The following is a 15,674-nucleotide window of genomic DNA, read 5'->3' on the forward strand; positions in this document are numbered from 1 at the left end:
GTGTTTACAGTTACTGCACTATCACCTAAAAACCATCTCCATTATGGAACGATTAATCCTTCATTACAGTAAAATAGAGTAGATTAATACTATATCTCACCAAAATATATCTATTATATAAACCTATTGTTTAAAAAGTGTTAAAACCGCGATACCCCTGTTTATAACACTAACGAAAGTAAGTACCGGCACCAGCTCACCCATAGCTGGTGCTTGGTACTTACAGCTTACCCCTGCCATTCTAACTGGTAGGTTTCCTTTAACTTAGTGTGTCTTAAAGGGGCTTTCTCCTCTCTTCCCTTCACAACACATGGACCCATGGCTGAGCCTAGCCATTATATATGTAAAGGAACCAGACACTAAAGTGTTAATATTCCAGGATTGTAGCTTCTCCAGATTCACTTGGTAAAGGTGTCCTCAGACTGCTGTGCTCTTTGCTCTCTGCTTTTATGCATTGAATTGCATAAAAAGCTCTCCCTTCTAAATGACTGCTGTAGTATTTGACCTGAACTCAGAGCAGAGTTGATGCACAGAGCACAGCAGTGTGAGGACACTTAACCCATGAACTTGAGGAAACTACAATCCAGGAATATAAATCTGTATTTATTTGTCCCACTGTTACTCACACACAAGGGTGTCATTCGAAGGCTGATACATAACATTACTACATGATCACAACTGCTGTTGGGATCAGTGATCCCTACCGCTGTTGATCCCAAATGCTATCAGCAGTAGGCTATAGTAGGATTTTGCGAATACATTCCGGTCATGATGCAGTTAACGGGTTCAGAGCTGTAGATGAAAACTGAATCCATATTAGGAGTCCTCGCCAAGAGAAACACAACAATGAATAATGTGTCGCTCCCCGGGATGTAATTGGAGTCTGGTAACCAGCAGGAGAGTCTGTTCTCCCATTGTCTGCGCAGCCTTATCTCCCCCACAAGTCAGTCATAGGAAGTAGTCCAGGGGCTCCAACATGGCGTCTCCAGCCTCTGTCTGGGGAGGTTCTATATGGACTTTGTTCTGATAAGCTGCAGCACTGGTAGTGAAGGAGTTAAAGGATTATCCCACACAAGGTCTTATTGTTTCTGATCTGCAGACTGTTCTATTTTTACCCATGTTCTGTTTATGGAGTCATTCAGGGTCTTATGTAGCCATTTATATTCCAGGATTGTAGCCTAAGTGCACTAGGGGTGTGTCCTCACACTGCTGTGCTCTTAGTTCTGTGACTTGTGCAGCTCCAATGCTCCTTCCCTCCAAGCTGTAGCTGTAATACTACAGCTTCCACTACGGATGCTGAGCTAATCCGTGCAGAGAGTGGGAGAGCACAGCAGTGTGAGGATACACCAGTAAAGGTACAATCATAGTTACACTTCTAGTAACACAACGTTTGTTTCATGACAATACCTCACACTGGCTACATGATTCCCTTAAAGGTAATGGTGATTTTCTGCACAATGGGGTTACATAAGTCTTGGTGAGATGGGGGTGAGGTCCCTGGTCTCTGGGGACACCGTGCACCGGTTCTCATGCTCCATTTACAGTAGGTGTAGCAGGGGTGGAGCATCCTGCCCTATATGCAGAGGCCTCATTACATAATTGTTGAAAGATCTTCTTGTAAGTACAATAGGGAGGTGACCGTGGGCTATTGAGGTTGGTGGCGGGTGGATTGCCGCTGTTTATGGAACTGATGTAACAATCATCCCAGCAACGCCAAACACCTTGTAACACCAGCCACAAGCATCTATTATATACCAGGCAGCGTAACCCTTATAGGGTGGAGTACAAGGACTCGGGCGGGAGCCTATATCTGCTCAAGTTACGGACTATGCATCTATAGTGCAGCCCCACTAATAACCTCTTAAAACTACACAAGAACTCTGCAGATACTTTGCTTTACAATGTTATATTGGGTCTTCTACTCCAATCACATCCAAATCTGCAGCTCTGGGAGTGACTGTAGCAGGGCAAAATAAGATCAGGACGTTATTGAATTATTTCTGTATTATTATCTGGTAAACACATCTGGTTATTCTAAATTAGGGTTAGGATCCTGGATTCTGGAGCTTAAAGGGAACGTTCACCATTTTATCCAATAATCCTTCAATAAGTGTCACTGATTCTGGAAAAAAAATTCCCGAGTTATACAGTTCAGTTTAGCGTATTTATATGCAAATTAGCTGTTCCGTCAAGTGGGCGGTTCCTGCACCATCCTCCTGACAGTGTTCTGGGTGCCAAACTAATGGCCCTGATTGCTTGGGAATGTAGGGGGCTACAGAAAAAAATTCCAGCTGCGGAGGAATTCGTGGAACAACATCTGTTAAGGGGATGAGGTGGAGGGGGTTGGTGATAAGACTTTTCTCTAAGAGGAGAGATTTTTGTGATGCCGTTCTTATTAGAGAAGATAATGTACAAATGTCCCCTGCAGCCCATGACTGATCTCGACTCAAAGATCCAGGAAAAAGCTATGAAGGTGGACATGGATATCTGCAGACGGATTGATATCACTGCCAAGCTGTGTGACGTAGCACAGCAGCGCAATTCTGAAGACGTATCCAAGATGTTTCAGGTGACCGAGCCTTGTCTCTCCTTCTCTCTCCCCAATCTTCTCATGCAGCCTCTCATACACTTCTATCCGGTCATGGTGGAGGGTAGACTAGGCTCCTCTTGGTGGTGAAGACCATCTTGGCTCCACTATCGTAGTGTCTGATGCGACTCCTCTTCTTCAGGTTCTGTGTTTTGGTGTCTGTGGTTCTTTCCGTCCTCTCCTTTGTATCGGTGTCTCTTTCTCTTGGGTAGTTGGTCTTTTTCGGGTGGCAGGCAGGGCTTGCTCTTCACCATGCATCCCGCTCCACACTGCATGCTGGCGGCTGCCACTGTATGTGCCCTGTGGTGAATGCAGTCTTGCAGCTTGATTAATGCATCTCTTGTACCCCTGGACTAATGTTTGGGGGAAGGGGGCTCCTCTGTCAAGGTCGTTTGTTACTAACAGAGTTGACAATCTTTTATCCATGAAGGTGGGGACAGTGTCTAAAAAGAAAGAGCGGAAGGTGATGACTGAAGATGACATCTCGGAGCAGGACGGGGACACCGGGCGATTCTCTGATGATGAAGTCACTTGTTCCCTCAATATAACGGATGAGATGAAGAGAATGTTCAACCAGTTGTAAGTCCAGTGTAATCGATGTGGGATAGTGGGACTGAGCATGCATGTACATAGAGGGGTTGGGGGGAGTAATGGCTATGGAGGGTGAATGCACTAGGCACAATCCGTGCCTTACTTGAACAAAAGAGCTCATTTTTGAAGATTGGTACACTTTGATGATACATTTGTTTCGGTCAAATGACAATCGCTCTAAAAAGGGCGTGTGACAAAGTTCAAAATTCAACATCGAATTAGATCCCCACTGTACCCCTGCTAAAATTGGTATTAGTATTATTCAAATCCGTCCACCCATTCAAAAGATATGGCCCCTGGAAGTTTATATGTGAGGTGGTGCATAGTAGCCAAGGGGGTGGCAACGGACACGCCCCCGAGGAAATACAAAAGGTTGCCACCCACTTAGCGCGTATGAGCAAGTTGAATTCTAAACTTCCGGGGGCCATAACTTTTGAATGGGTGGACGGATTTGAATAAAACAAATGCCAAAAATATCAGGGGTATAGTGGAAATCTAACGATATGAGATTTTGTACTTGTACTTCTTAGAGGGAATGTCTCAGGACATGTTGGTCAAGGGCATTGATAACCAATAAGATGTGTCATTGAGCATTTTGTATTTGGGGGAATGGTCCTACTTTAGTGGTGTACAATACACGACATAAGAGCAAATACGCGACCAAGTTCCCAGGACTTAGGCAAAATCCCCAGATACTGGTGAGACGGAGCGCGATTATTCTCCAGTGCATTCCCTGGACTACATATCTCGGCTTCCTGCGATTAGCACAATTCCAGAGTGAGATTTGTTTTCCTGGGAATAGGATGTGACTGGCGGACGTCCTAGAGGTCTGGGCCAAGTCTGCAGCTTCTCCCCAGGTCTGGAGCAGCAGATACTTGGGGGAGGAGGAGGCTTATGTGAAGTATGCTGAGCAAGCTGTTAGATATCTTAAAATACCGCCCTCCCCGTCCGTCTGTGCGGTTTACTTTGGCCATATTTATGCATCATGATTTCATAGAAAGTCAGTCTGCCAAATGCGATCCGCCGGCTGTGGGATGAATGTGCATAACTTCATATCTCATGTGTAGAACCAGCAGTCATTCATCTGATGATCTTAGCCAGACGCAAGGCTTTCTTCATCCTATACAAATCCATATGATGATATGGGTCCTGATGACATCACCAAGGGCTTCAGTGATGTCATCTGTACAAATATTGTACTTGAAAGAAGCCTGATCTGGTGGTTTGTAGACTCCATGTTTAAAGGGATGGTTAAGGAAGTCTTAATTTTTTTTTTTGTTAAGCTTAGAATCCATCCTGATGTTTTTTCCCTAAACTGTTACATTGTAACGGAACACCAGGACTGGAGAAAGGTTTGTGCGAATGTTAATGCTGATTACATGGTAACAAGCCATCAGCTGTGCAAGTAGAAGGAGGAACATGTGGGCTGTACAATGGATTTTGCCCTTATTATACTGCAGAAGATTAATTTTTACTGTGACTTTAAGAGCATAAAGTACAGTGAATATTTTGTAGGATGAGTCATTACATTCCAGGCTCCGCAGGGTTACATCCCACCCGTACGCTGTATGATGCACCCGCTGGGAGAGATCATCACGTATATATCCTTATATGACACACAAAAGTGTAATTTCCTGGGGATGCAATGCAGCCCTGTGTTGTACAGGCTCGGTGTCATAGCGCCACCAGGTGGCCAAATCTAGAGCAAGCAGATCCCAATCAAAAATGTTTCGCTTTGTCTTCCACAGACGGGAGACGTACGACTTTGACGACGATTGCGACAGCCTGACGTGGGAAGAGAATGAGGATACATTGTTACTATGGGAAGATTTCACCAACTGTAACCCCCCTGTGGAGGCCCCACCAGAGGTCAGTACCACAGGGCAATGGTAGTTTCCCAGTGGGTAACATGTTATTTTTGGAGGCTGTTATTCTGACTGTCCAGAACACCCAGAACCCATCGCGTCCTATTACAGTTTACTGCGCTGAGTTACTTTATCAAAACTTGCAAAACTTTTTGTTCTGAACCTGATTTCTCTCTTTAGCAGGAGGAAACTTTGGGAGATTTGATACAGGAGACAGAAACCTTCTTAAAAACGAGAGACAAAGAGTACCAGGAAACCATAGACCAAATTGAGGTGATGAAATATTACGGGGGCCCAAAACTTCAGTTTTCACATAATTTTGTTCTTCTCTTTTGCTGCAGTGATAAAAAATTCTGCTTGCTCTGGGGTTGCCCTGTTAACTCTGCACAGACTTCCTGTCATGTGACCCTCACTCCTTTATGGAAGTCGAGGTCACATGACAGGAAGTCTGATACTGTTCTGTCATGGTGACCCCAGAGCGAGCACAATGGTCAAAACCATTGAGGTAATATTCTGTTTCGGTCCTAAATCTATAAAGTTATTACAGTCTTGTCTGTAATCTTAAAGAGGGTTCACAATGTCCTGATTAAATATCAGTAATGTACAGATTTATTAATTGAGACGAAGCTCAAGAATACTAATGATGTCAAAGTTGCATTATAAATAAGATCGCTGTCATGTCTGCCTGAGATGAGGATGAATCAGTCTTGGTACATGCTGCCCCCTCCAGGACATGTAGGGTCATTACATTTCTCTCTTCTGGGGGTTTTGGGACTGTGTGGTGTCTGTACTTCACACTACACTCCATGAATCTCACCTGAAATACCATCATGCACTTAATATTCTCTGCCGCCTTCATGCAACTTTGTATCAAACTGCAAATGCGACCCAAGCAGATTTCTACATGAACTATCACTTACAAAGCTGCCAGAACTGATGAGAACCATAATCCCTACTCTTATTTTAATTTGACTCCCGGTTTACACCCTCTGTAGCTGGAATTGGCCAACGCGAAGAGCGACATGAACCGGCACCTCCACGAGTACATGGAAATGTGCAGCATGAAGAGGGGTCTGGACGTGCAGATGGAAACGTGTCGAAGGCTCATAAAAGGATCGGCCGGCAGGTAGGTCGCCCTGGATGTGCCCTGTATAGGGGGTGAGTTGGTTTAGGTGGTGCTTGTTGACAATTTTAGGGCATCATCTATGAGAGCACCCACACATGGGATGGATATATATAATCTAGTGCTACATGAGGTGAAGTGCCCGCTAAACCAAACACTGCCAAATAATAATAGAACAAAATCACTGGTGTCGTTATTGACAGAACAAATAATTAGCAGGTACAGAGTCCTCCCTCCTAGTGACTTCATACAACTGGTTAATAGAGTACAAACCTATATACTGTCTGAATATGGTCTATACATGTTAGATGGGGGGGGGTTGCAAAGGGCAATAGAAAATAAAGTAACGGAGGCCCCCTCAGCATAGCCAAGAACAATCCTTTAAGTGGACTATTCATGAGTCAAATTTTATCTATTTGGGGCAAGAGGTGTCAGAATGGGTTACAAACTTAATCATTGGCCACTGCCGAATTGACTGAACAGGAACTTACAGCAGCATCGTCGTCTGTAGTCCTCTACGATGCTGTAAGTTATTGGGTCCCTGCAGGACTGTGGTCTTGTACTGAATTTGTGATTTCTGTACAGGACAGTAGTGATACAGGAAGGGGGGGGGGGACACTCCTATCATCATAGATGACTTTAGGCGACTGTGCTGCTGTGAGTACCTGTACAATGCTCATCATTCTTATTCACAGGTACTCAGAGCAGCATGGATGTCTGTTGTCCCCAATGTCTGATGCCCTGTAGGATTGAATGCATGATTATAGTACATGACATCAGTCCTGTGGGGGAGGTAGGGGGACTCCTACCATCAGTGATGGCTATAGGTGACTGTGCTGCTGTGAGTATCTGCACAGTGTTCATAATCCTTTTTTTTTTTCTTCTGACAGGTACTCACAGCAGCATAGTTGTCTGTAGTCCTCTATGATCCTGCAAGCTACTGACGCCCTGTGGAATTAAACGCATGATTATAGTACACGGCAGTAGTCCTGTGGGGGAGGTAGTAGGACTCCTACCATCATAGATGGCTATAGGGGACTATGCTGCTGTGGAGTACCTGCACAGGTTCTCACAGCAGCACAGTCGTCAATAGTCCTCTATAATGCTGTGAGTTACTGACTCTCTGCTGGACTATGGTCTTGTACTGATTGGATGGTTACAGTAGTTGTGCAGGGGGAGGGGGGCTTGGGGGTTAAGTAGAGACATAACTATAGGCGACTATGCTGCTGTGAGTACCTGCCTTACATTATGTCTTGCTTGGTTTCTTGCAGGAACTCTCCGTCCACCAGTTCTGTGGCCAGCAGCGACTCAGGGAACTCGGACGAGATGCAGGACGAGTTTGAGAAAGATGCAGACGGAGATATTACCATCAGCTGATAAGTGAAGCCAGACGGACTTTTTTTCTTTGTCAGAGACTTTACCTAAGGGGTTCTTTTTCCGAAGACCCCCCCTTTACGTCCCCCTTAATTTGGTGCTGTAAATGTCTATTCTTCTACAGAAAATCCTGTAAATAGAGAAAAAAAACAAAAAATTTTGTTTAAGACAAAAAAAAAGTGCTGTATGAAATGTGCCTTCCCCGCTTCTGAGCCACCTGGACTAAGCCACGGATGGAGCGCTGTGGCTCGGGCGCACCCTAAGCCTACACACACGGGCTGATGTAGTAACAGGCGGCCTATGAAATGTCTTCTAGGTGCACATTACCTTGGGGTGCTTACGGCAGCCAATCATTTTGTAGGATTACAGTTACCATTTTATGGGGCCGTGGTCTGTGGCCACGGCTCCGGGGATTCGCTTATAGCACTTGTAAGAAACTGAGCAACAAACCAAATTCTTCTATTTAGTTTAATGGTGGGTCAAGATGGCGGCATTTGCCTTTGAGGAGAGAAGGGGCAACGCAGCGGCTGGAGAAGGTGGCACTGTGTGTGGGACTATGCAATATGTTTGCCTTATTTATACGAATGTTACTGCGCCTTTGTCATTGTATCATAGGGTTTCCTTTTTACGGAGTTTGTTACATAACATTTTTTTTTTTTTTGGAATCGGTGGCACTTATGGACCCAATGGAAAGAAAAAGGGTCTCCCGAAAATGTCTGCGTTAAAGGGAAAGCGCTGCTGCAGTATGTTTCTATGAACGCAGGAGGTTAAGGAGAAGTCTAGTGGGTTGTCCTGCTCGGGAACGCCTACTTGACTCTTAATGGAGGAGGAATTTTTTTAAAATCAAAAGTTGCATATCAGTAAGTTACATATCAATCAGTCTTTTCGATTCCTCCTGAATGTGGAACATGGAAGTTCCCAGCTGGGTTGTCACCTTGTGTGGAGTATTTGGATATTCTAATGATCGAGTTCTCTTGGATTACTATACTGGTTGTATACGCTATTAGGCTGAATTTACACAAACGTATGCCCGCCGGGCTGGAGAGGACGAGGGGTGACCCCTCCCCTCTCCATAGCAGAGCTTGGCGCACGGCCGTACACACAGGGAAAGATGGGGTATGTCCAATCTTTTTCCCCGTGTACAGAGTGGTACTGTGCCGCACGTGTGTGGCACTGTATCGCTCCGTGCGGCCATTGTCCTCCATACAGTTGTGTGAATGTGGCCTTAGGATATCAGGACTCCACACCAGAGAATAACTCATTCATTTAAAAGGGGTTTGAACGCGAGTTTCGATGATCCCTGGAGATCTGTGTAATCGTTTATTATGGCTCTTTCACATTGGTGTTTATGTGCAGCTTCAGTTGCACATCTGTTGCATTTTTTTTGTCCATTTTTTGTCACACCCCCCCCCCCCAAAAAAAAAGATTTAACGTTGCTTTTAATGATTACATCCGGTTTTTCAGCCTCATCAGTGGAAAACACAGGATGTTTCATCAGTTTCTTTTTTGCGGCCCCATAGACTTCTTTTGCCTTCCGTGATCTGCATCTGAAAAAAAAAAAAAAAAAAAAGTCATAATTTTTTTTCCCACTGACAACTGATCAGTGAAAATACAAGCCAATGAGAAAATCCTCATAGAAATCAATGGTTTTGTGAGACATCTGTGGGAAAACACCGAACCACGGACGTGCAAATCAACGGCAATGTGAAAGAGCCCTTAATGTATGTTGTTGGCAGTAGCAGGCAGACTGTAGGAAAATATGTATATTTGATGATTGTAGTTTCTCTCTCTGGGATAATGTCCTCACACTGCTGTGCTCTGTGTTCTCTACAATGAGCTGCTGTACAGCCTCTGCTCTATGTACAAGCTGTATTCATCTTATTAAATACTGTAGCAGATAATGGGAATGGAGGAGCTGTAAAGGGCAGAGAGCAAAGCGCCCAACAGTTTCAAAAACAGTCACATATTTCACAGTCCTGCTGCTACTAACAATATACACAAAGGTATGATCAGATCTCCAGTGTATGGTGAATGCTTTATAACCAGTGCACCTATAGTTATTGCTTTGCTATCGCACTGGCCTTGACTCAGTATTTGGTGGTTCTGCAGAGGTTCCTGTAGCCAGTATTGGATCCCTATTCTGTGGCGCTGGTTCCATCACATGTCCTGCACAGCTGCTACGTGGCACCATATCCTGTACAGCGGGTGTTGTAAAACTTAAAGCCATTTCTGTATATAGAGGAGTATTTGTTAATTTATTCATACCCCGGTGGCCTTCTGACTTGTAGTTTGTTGAGATTTCTAGTGCTTTGCGTTGCCTTAGTTACATTTGCTCACCCTTGCCCCCGTATTGTATAGCGCCTTGTCCTCTGACCATCCACGGTAACTGCAGAGGAAGATGGAAATGTTATTGTAGAACTGCAGTGCATACATCTGACCTCCGGGGGAGCTCTAGGTCAGATGGACTACAATTTGGATACCATAGAATTTGGTTCATGTTACATGTGATTATTATGCAAATTATCATTTAAATTCCATCAGTTTTTGCCCTCTAGTCGTATCTAAAGCTGCTAATTCTTTTTTCTGTAGTCACATTTCTCTTATTCAGTATCAGGGACTACGCCCTCCAGTGGTGAGTTTTGTGTAATGCAGTCAGAGTAGTACAGTGCTCCAGAAACTGCAACTCCCAGCATCCGTCATTCACAGCTATAGCACTTTTAAAAACGATTAGGAAACATAACCTGCTGGGAGTTGTAGTTTCCTCTCCCGTACAGTAGATACTCTGCACTTGTATCATGGGTTTTGTCTGTCAGCGGATTCCTAGTAATAGGCAGGAAGCCTTTTTAATGCAGCTTTGGATGTGACCAGAGAAGATGACATAATGTAAATCAATATCCCTAGCAGAGGTACTGAATATTTCATGCAGCCATAGCCCTCAAATAGATGCGGAGCCCTTCTTTTATAGGTTCCTCTTCCTCTGCAGCAACCGTGGAGGCAGGTTACAACCAAAACCTCTCCTCTGCACCTGCCCCGCACCATGGCGCCCCCTACTGGAGCTCGTAGGCGAGACGCCTGTGTATATATAAACATCTATACCAACATTTTGGGTTACACTTTGTACCAAATAGCTGCTGGGTGGTAGGTGGCTGCAGATCTCCTTCTGTATCAGCAGATTGTAGATACTTCTTTTGTATTTTGTATCAGAATAGATGTGTCATATTGACATGTTTTATAGACTATTGTCAGGACTGTTTTATTACTCTTTTATAGGGGGCTGGGAAGGGGTTTTTCTTTGACTTGACTATTATAAAAGACTTAGTTGGATGCTTGATTGTGCTTTGAAGATGACAATTCCCTTTGTACACCCTTTCTTATCCCTGGAAAGTAATGGTTTACTTTAAATGGAGTTTTCACACAAAGGAAAGTCGGGCCCTATGCACGGGGTGTGAGGGGCGACCAGGGGGGTCCGACACCACTGATCAGCAAGGTAGGTTCTATCCCGTGGATAGGGCCTAACTTTCCTTTGTGGGAAAACCCCTTTAAATCCTGGTTAAAAAAAAAAGCCCATACACCTTGAGCAGTGGCATGTGGATTACCGCACTGTCCCTATAATTGGAGGGATCTATGGATATCCTATAGACTGCAAGTGCAGCTTCAAATGAGAAATTTTCTTTAGTAAAGTGCAATACACCCCTTTCATCCTAAGGGTACATGTACATGGGTGCACCGCCTCCGCACCTAAATCACTGGCAAAATCTGCAGCGAGCCCAGGTGTAATACAACAGACTGTGCAGCACATAAAGAAATAAGATCCAATGCAGAAAATTCACTTTAAAAAATGCAGTGTTTGCAACGTGTAGACAATCTGCTGCCGTACTGGATTTTGCGTAGACTGGCAGTATTGTATCCGCAGCAGATCCTCTGTGCAACATTGATGGAAGAAATCTACATTTCAGATAATTTCTCACACTCTGGTGCTTGGTGCTGCCTGGCGTAGAATTACCAGTACCTGACACAATCTATAGGTAGTGCACGGCCGCTTTGTGTGGAGGTGGTATAAGGGGTTAAATAGTCGCAACTCCTGGTCCTGTGCCAGGAATTGTGACTATTTTGGGGCTTGTAGCCGTGCATACGTACAGTGAATCTGTATGAATACTTCTATACATCTACATGGGATGGATCGCTGCAGAATCCCCGCTGGAATATCTAGTGTTTTCAAGTGGATGAGAATTGGCACAACAGTAAAATCTACACTTTGCAAACTATGTTGCATCTTTTGGAGAATTTATTTTTTTAATGGAATGTCACGACAAAATGTATCCAATTCAAGGGAAGTCACCAGTCTGTTACGACTATAGGCCGTAGTGAGTAACACACAAAGGTTTAGGGTCCCAGGATTGTAAAAGCTGACAGGTTCCCTTTAAGTAGAGTAGCATGGAATCAATAGTTAACACTTTTGAGGAAATCTACCAACAAAATCCATCCTGATAAACCAGGGACACTAAGTCATAGATCCAGGCACCGGGACTGTGGTCATCTTCTTATATTTGTTATCCATGACCTCCCTCATTCTATATTCAACTTTTAAAAATATGCTAATGAGCCAGAAAGGCTTGAGGTGGGGGGTGTTACCAGAGCCCCTCCGGACTGTAGCTTCACTAGCTAATACACTGCAGGAGCATGTCTTGCCCTCCCTCCCTGCTACCTCCTAGTATGTAAGAGTACATCAGGCAGAGGGAGGGGGAGACAGTTCTGGCTCATTAGCATACTTTTACAAGTTGATATTAGAAGGAAGGAGGCCATGGATAACAAACTTAAAAAGGTTACCCCAGTCACAGTGTCCCTGGTTTATCATGATGGATTCTGATGGTAGATTTGCTTTTAAAATCAATCAAAATCTCATTGCATCCCCCAAAAACCATATACTAATATTTGTAGAAGTCACTATCCACTAGAGCTCCCCCTATTGTAGGGAGGTGTATAAAGCAGCGGGTGTAGTGTATATAGGATGTGGGTAGTGGTTTGTATTTTGCATGTTGGGAGCAGAGAAGATTTGTCTGGAGGCAGTAGAAGAGGATGTGATAAGTATCTGTATCCTGGGGGGTTCTCTCTAATATATTTATAAAGTAAATCCTGTATATTCTATTTTTATGAACAAAACTTTTTATAAAAACTTGAAAAAGAAAAAAAAAAAATTCTTTTGGGATCAGATTGTTCTCTCCGTTCAGTATTCCTCTCCGGCTGTAACAACATAACATGATGCATGAATAGGTTTTGGAAGCGTAAAAGCAGATTAATTGCGCACAACCACAAGAATTAAACATTAACCATAAGTTTTAGTGAATTTATTTTGTGTAAAAGTTGCACGGAGATGCAGTCCTGCAACTTTTACAAGTATTTAAGAAGCAATCCTCCCCTCACATCTGCCATGTATCAGTGTATATAGGATATAACTTCTCCCAGCAGATGAAGGTTTCTCCATTCATTGGAGAAGTTCCACAGTTACTGTACACCAGCGCCACCTAGCGGAGAAGGTGGTTATTGTAGGTGAATATGGCTAAAGAAATGTGAAAAATTTGCATTGGCCGTGACCAACTTCACTCCTTTCACCTCCAAATTTTCGTAGCCTGACACTGGAGAATGTAAGGCCTGTTCAGTAACTTTTATTTGTGTGTTTTATCCACTTCTTATGTCTTAATCAGATGCGTTTGGCTGTCTCGTTTTGTGTTTTCGCTACAATGTGGCGGAGATGATTAAGCTAAATTTTGTGGTGGCAACAGGCAGCCAAGGTCCTCCTGTCCTCTAGGTATCCATTGAACCAGCCAATCGGGGTGATGTCACACTTGGACATGTGACCTGTGCTATGGGAGTCCCTTACTATGTCTAGCAATACTTTGGGGGGTCAAATTGGCAACAATTAAAAAAATATTGGGGGGGGGGGGGGTTACTGCACATTCCACTTCTAAAGTGGCAGAATATTTTACCTAGAGGGCGCCGCACTTGAAGCCAAATGGACTGTATATCATGTATGACTAGGTTTTTACTTTGTGGGCGTTGGGATGTATGTACAGTTATTGTTACTTTTTGCATTATTATTATTATTGTATATTTTGTTATATTTTCTGCAGCCTCTTGGTATTCATTCTCACTACAACAGTCACAGAGCCATTTCCAGAAACCATCATATAATGTACGTTCTCCCGGGTGGACTGCATGCTGTTGCTGAGCAATACCTTGCAGTTCCACCAGGGGGCAGGGGCCTGATTCATAGGATGTGGTACTTTTATCTCTTGTTAACCGAAACAAACAAAAAAAACTTTCAATAAATGCCAAAATTCTTCAACTGTTGTGTATTGTATTATTGTAATTGATCATAATGGACCTAACTCCTTCTGTAAGTGTGTGTTTTTTATTATTTTTTTTTTAACACCTGCTTAATCATGTCACTCCAGAGCTGCACTCACTATTCTGCTGCTGGTGCAGTCACTGTGTACATACATGACATTACTTATCCTGTACTGATCCTGAGTTACATCCTGTATTATACTCCAGAGCTGCACTCACTATTCTGCTGCTGGTGCAGTCACTGTGTACATACATGACATTACTTATCCTGTACTGATCCTGAGTTATATCCTGTATTATACCCCAGAGCTGCACTCACTATTCTGCTGCTGGTGCAGTCACTGTGTACATACATGACATTACTTATCCTGTACTGATCCTGAGTTACATCCTGTATTATACTCCAGAGCTGCACTCACTATTCTGCTGCTGGTGCAGTCACTGTGTACATACATGACATTACTTATCCTGTACTGATCCTGAGTTATATCCTGTATTATACCCCAGAGCTGCACTCACTATTCTGCTGCTGGTGCAGTCACTGTGTACATACATGACATTACTTATCCTGTACTGATCCTGAGTTACATCCTGTATTATACTCCAGAGCTGCACTCACTATTCTGCTGCTGGTGCAGTCACTGTGTACATACATGACATTACTAATCCTGTACTGTATTATGCTCCAGTGACAATTTGCCTGTGAGCCGTCTCCATACTCTCTTAATTGACTTGTGATGTACTAGTATGTATGGGGTAAAGGGTATTGGGTAATTTACCAATATACATCTATTAATAGTCTTGCTCCGCTTTCTTGATGTGATTTTTTTTATCTGCTTTTATGATAAGTGAAGCCTTCTGTCTTTTACCTCATCAGCCAGAGATCCCTGTCCATAAAACGGCCACAGATGGAGGGTCATGTGCAGGGGTGTAACTTGAGGGGGTGCAGAGTTGCGATCGCACCTGGGCCCAAGAGGTTTAGGGGGCCCTTCACTTTCCCATATGAGAAGACTACTACTATGAACCATACATTATAGTTGGGGAGGGGCCTGGCACAGACTTTCTACTGGGGCCCATCAGCGTCAAGTTACACCACTGGTCATGTGATCTGTAACTGTCCATGAACAATTGCTCAGGTCTTAATGATAATATTCACAAATACTATCATAAGGTCCTGGCAGGGCGATTGTTCATGGACAGATAAGATCACATGACCCTCCATCTGCGGCCATTTTATGGACAGGAATGTCCGGCTGATGAGGTAAAAGACAAGAGGCTTCACTTTACATATCAGGAAAGTGGAGCAGAACTATTACTAGATGTATATGGGTAAATTACCTCATATTCTGCCCCCACATTTACACACACACACACAAACAAACCATGAGGTCAATTGGCCCTGGCAGGGCAGTTATGGTTGGACAGTTGGGATCACATGACCCTCCATCTGCAGCCATTTTAGGAATCACTGCCTGATGAGGTAAAAGACAGGAGGGTTCACTTTATATATCAAGAACATATTAGTGAATTACCTAATATCCTGCCACCCATTACAAAAAACATGAGGTAAAGTGGTCAATTCCTGTAAGGCTGCGGTCACACATGGCATTTTGAACCCGTTTTTGGCCCGTTTTTAAGCAGTCCGTCAAAAAACGCATCCGTTTATGACCATTTTTAATTAAGATAATTGGTAAAACCTGTCAAGCACAGATGCCTTTTTTTGACAAACTGCTTAAAAACGGCTTCAAAACGTGTGACCGCAGCCTAAGCCTGGTGCCACACGTAGCGC

The 15,674-nt window shown here is 43.7% G+C and overlaps 1 protein-coding gene across 3 annotated transcripts in view; it reads left to right on the forward strand.

Moving 5' to 3' along the window:
* The window catches only part of IFFO2 (intermediate filament family orphan 2), a 43,367-nt gene extending 29,484 nt beyond the window's left edge, over nucleotides 1–13,883 (forward strand). Inside the window, exons 4-9 of one of the 3 annotated variants that reach the window (XM_072155244.1) lie at nucleotides 2,429–2,569; nucleotides 3,018–3,166; nucleotides 4,927–5,047; nucleotides 5,227–5,316; nucleotides 6,039–6,169; nucleotides 7,438–13,883. In XM_072155244.1, coding sequence (XP_072011345.1) covers nucleotides 2,429–2,569; nucleotides 3,018–3,166; nucleotides 4,927–5,047; nucleotides 5,227–5,316; nucleotides 6,039–6,169; nucleotides 7,438–7,543 — 738 coding nt within the window. In that variant the 3' untranslated portion in view covers nucleotides 7,544–13,883. Of the gene's footprint in view, nucleotides 1–2,428; nucleotides 2,570–3,017; nucleotides 3,167–4,926; nucleotides 5,048–5,223; nucleotides 5,317–6,038; nucleotides 6,170–7,437 lie in introns of all 3 variants that reach the window. The other 2 variants (XM_072155243.1, XM_072155245.1) reach the window with 2 other exon arrangements.
* Nucleotides 13,884–15,674: the final 1,791 nt, after the last annotated feature.

This window comes from Engystomops pustulosus, chromosome 6 (assembly GCF_040894005.1).
Source record: "Engystomops pustulosus chromosome 6, aEngPut4.maternal, whole genome shotgun sequence".
NCBI lineage: Eukaryota > Metazoa > Chordata > Amphibia > Anura > Leptodactylidae > Engystomops > Engystomops pustulosus.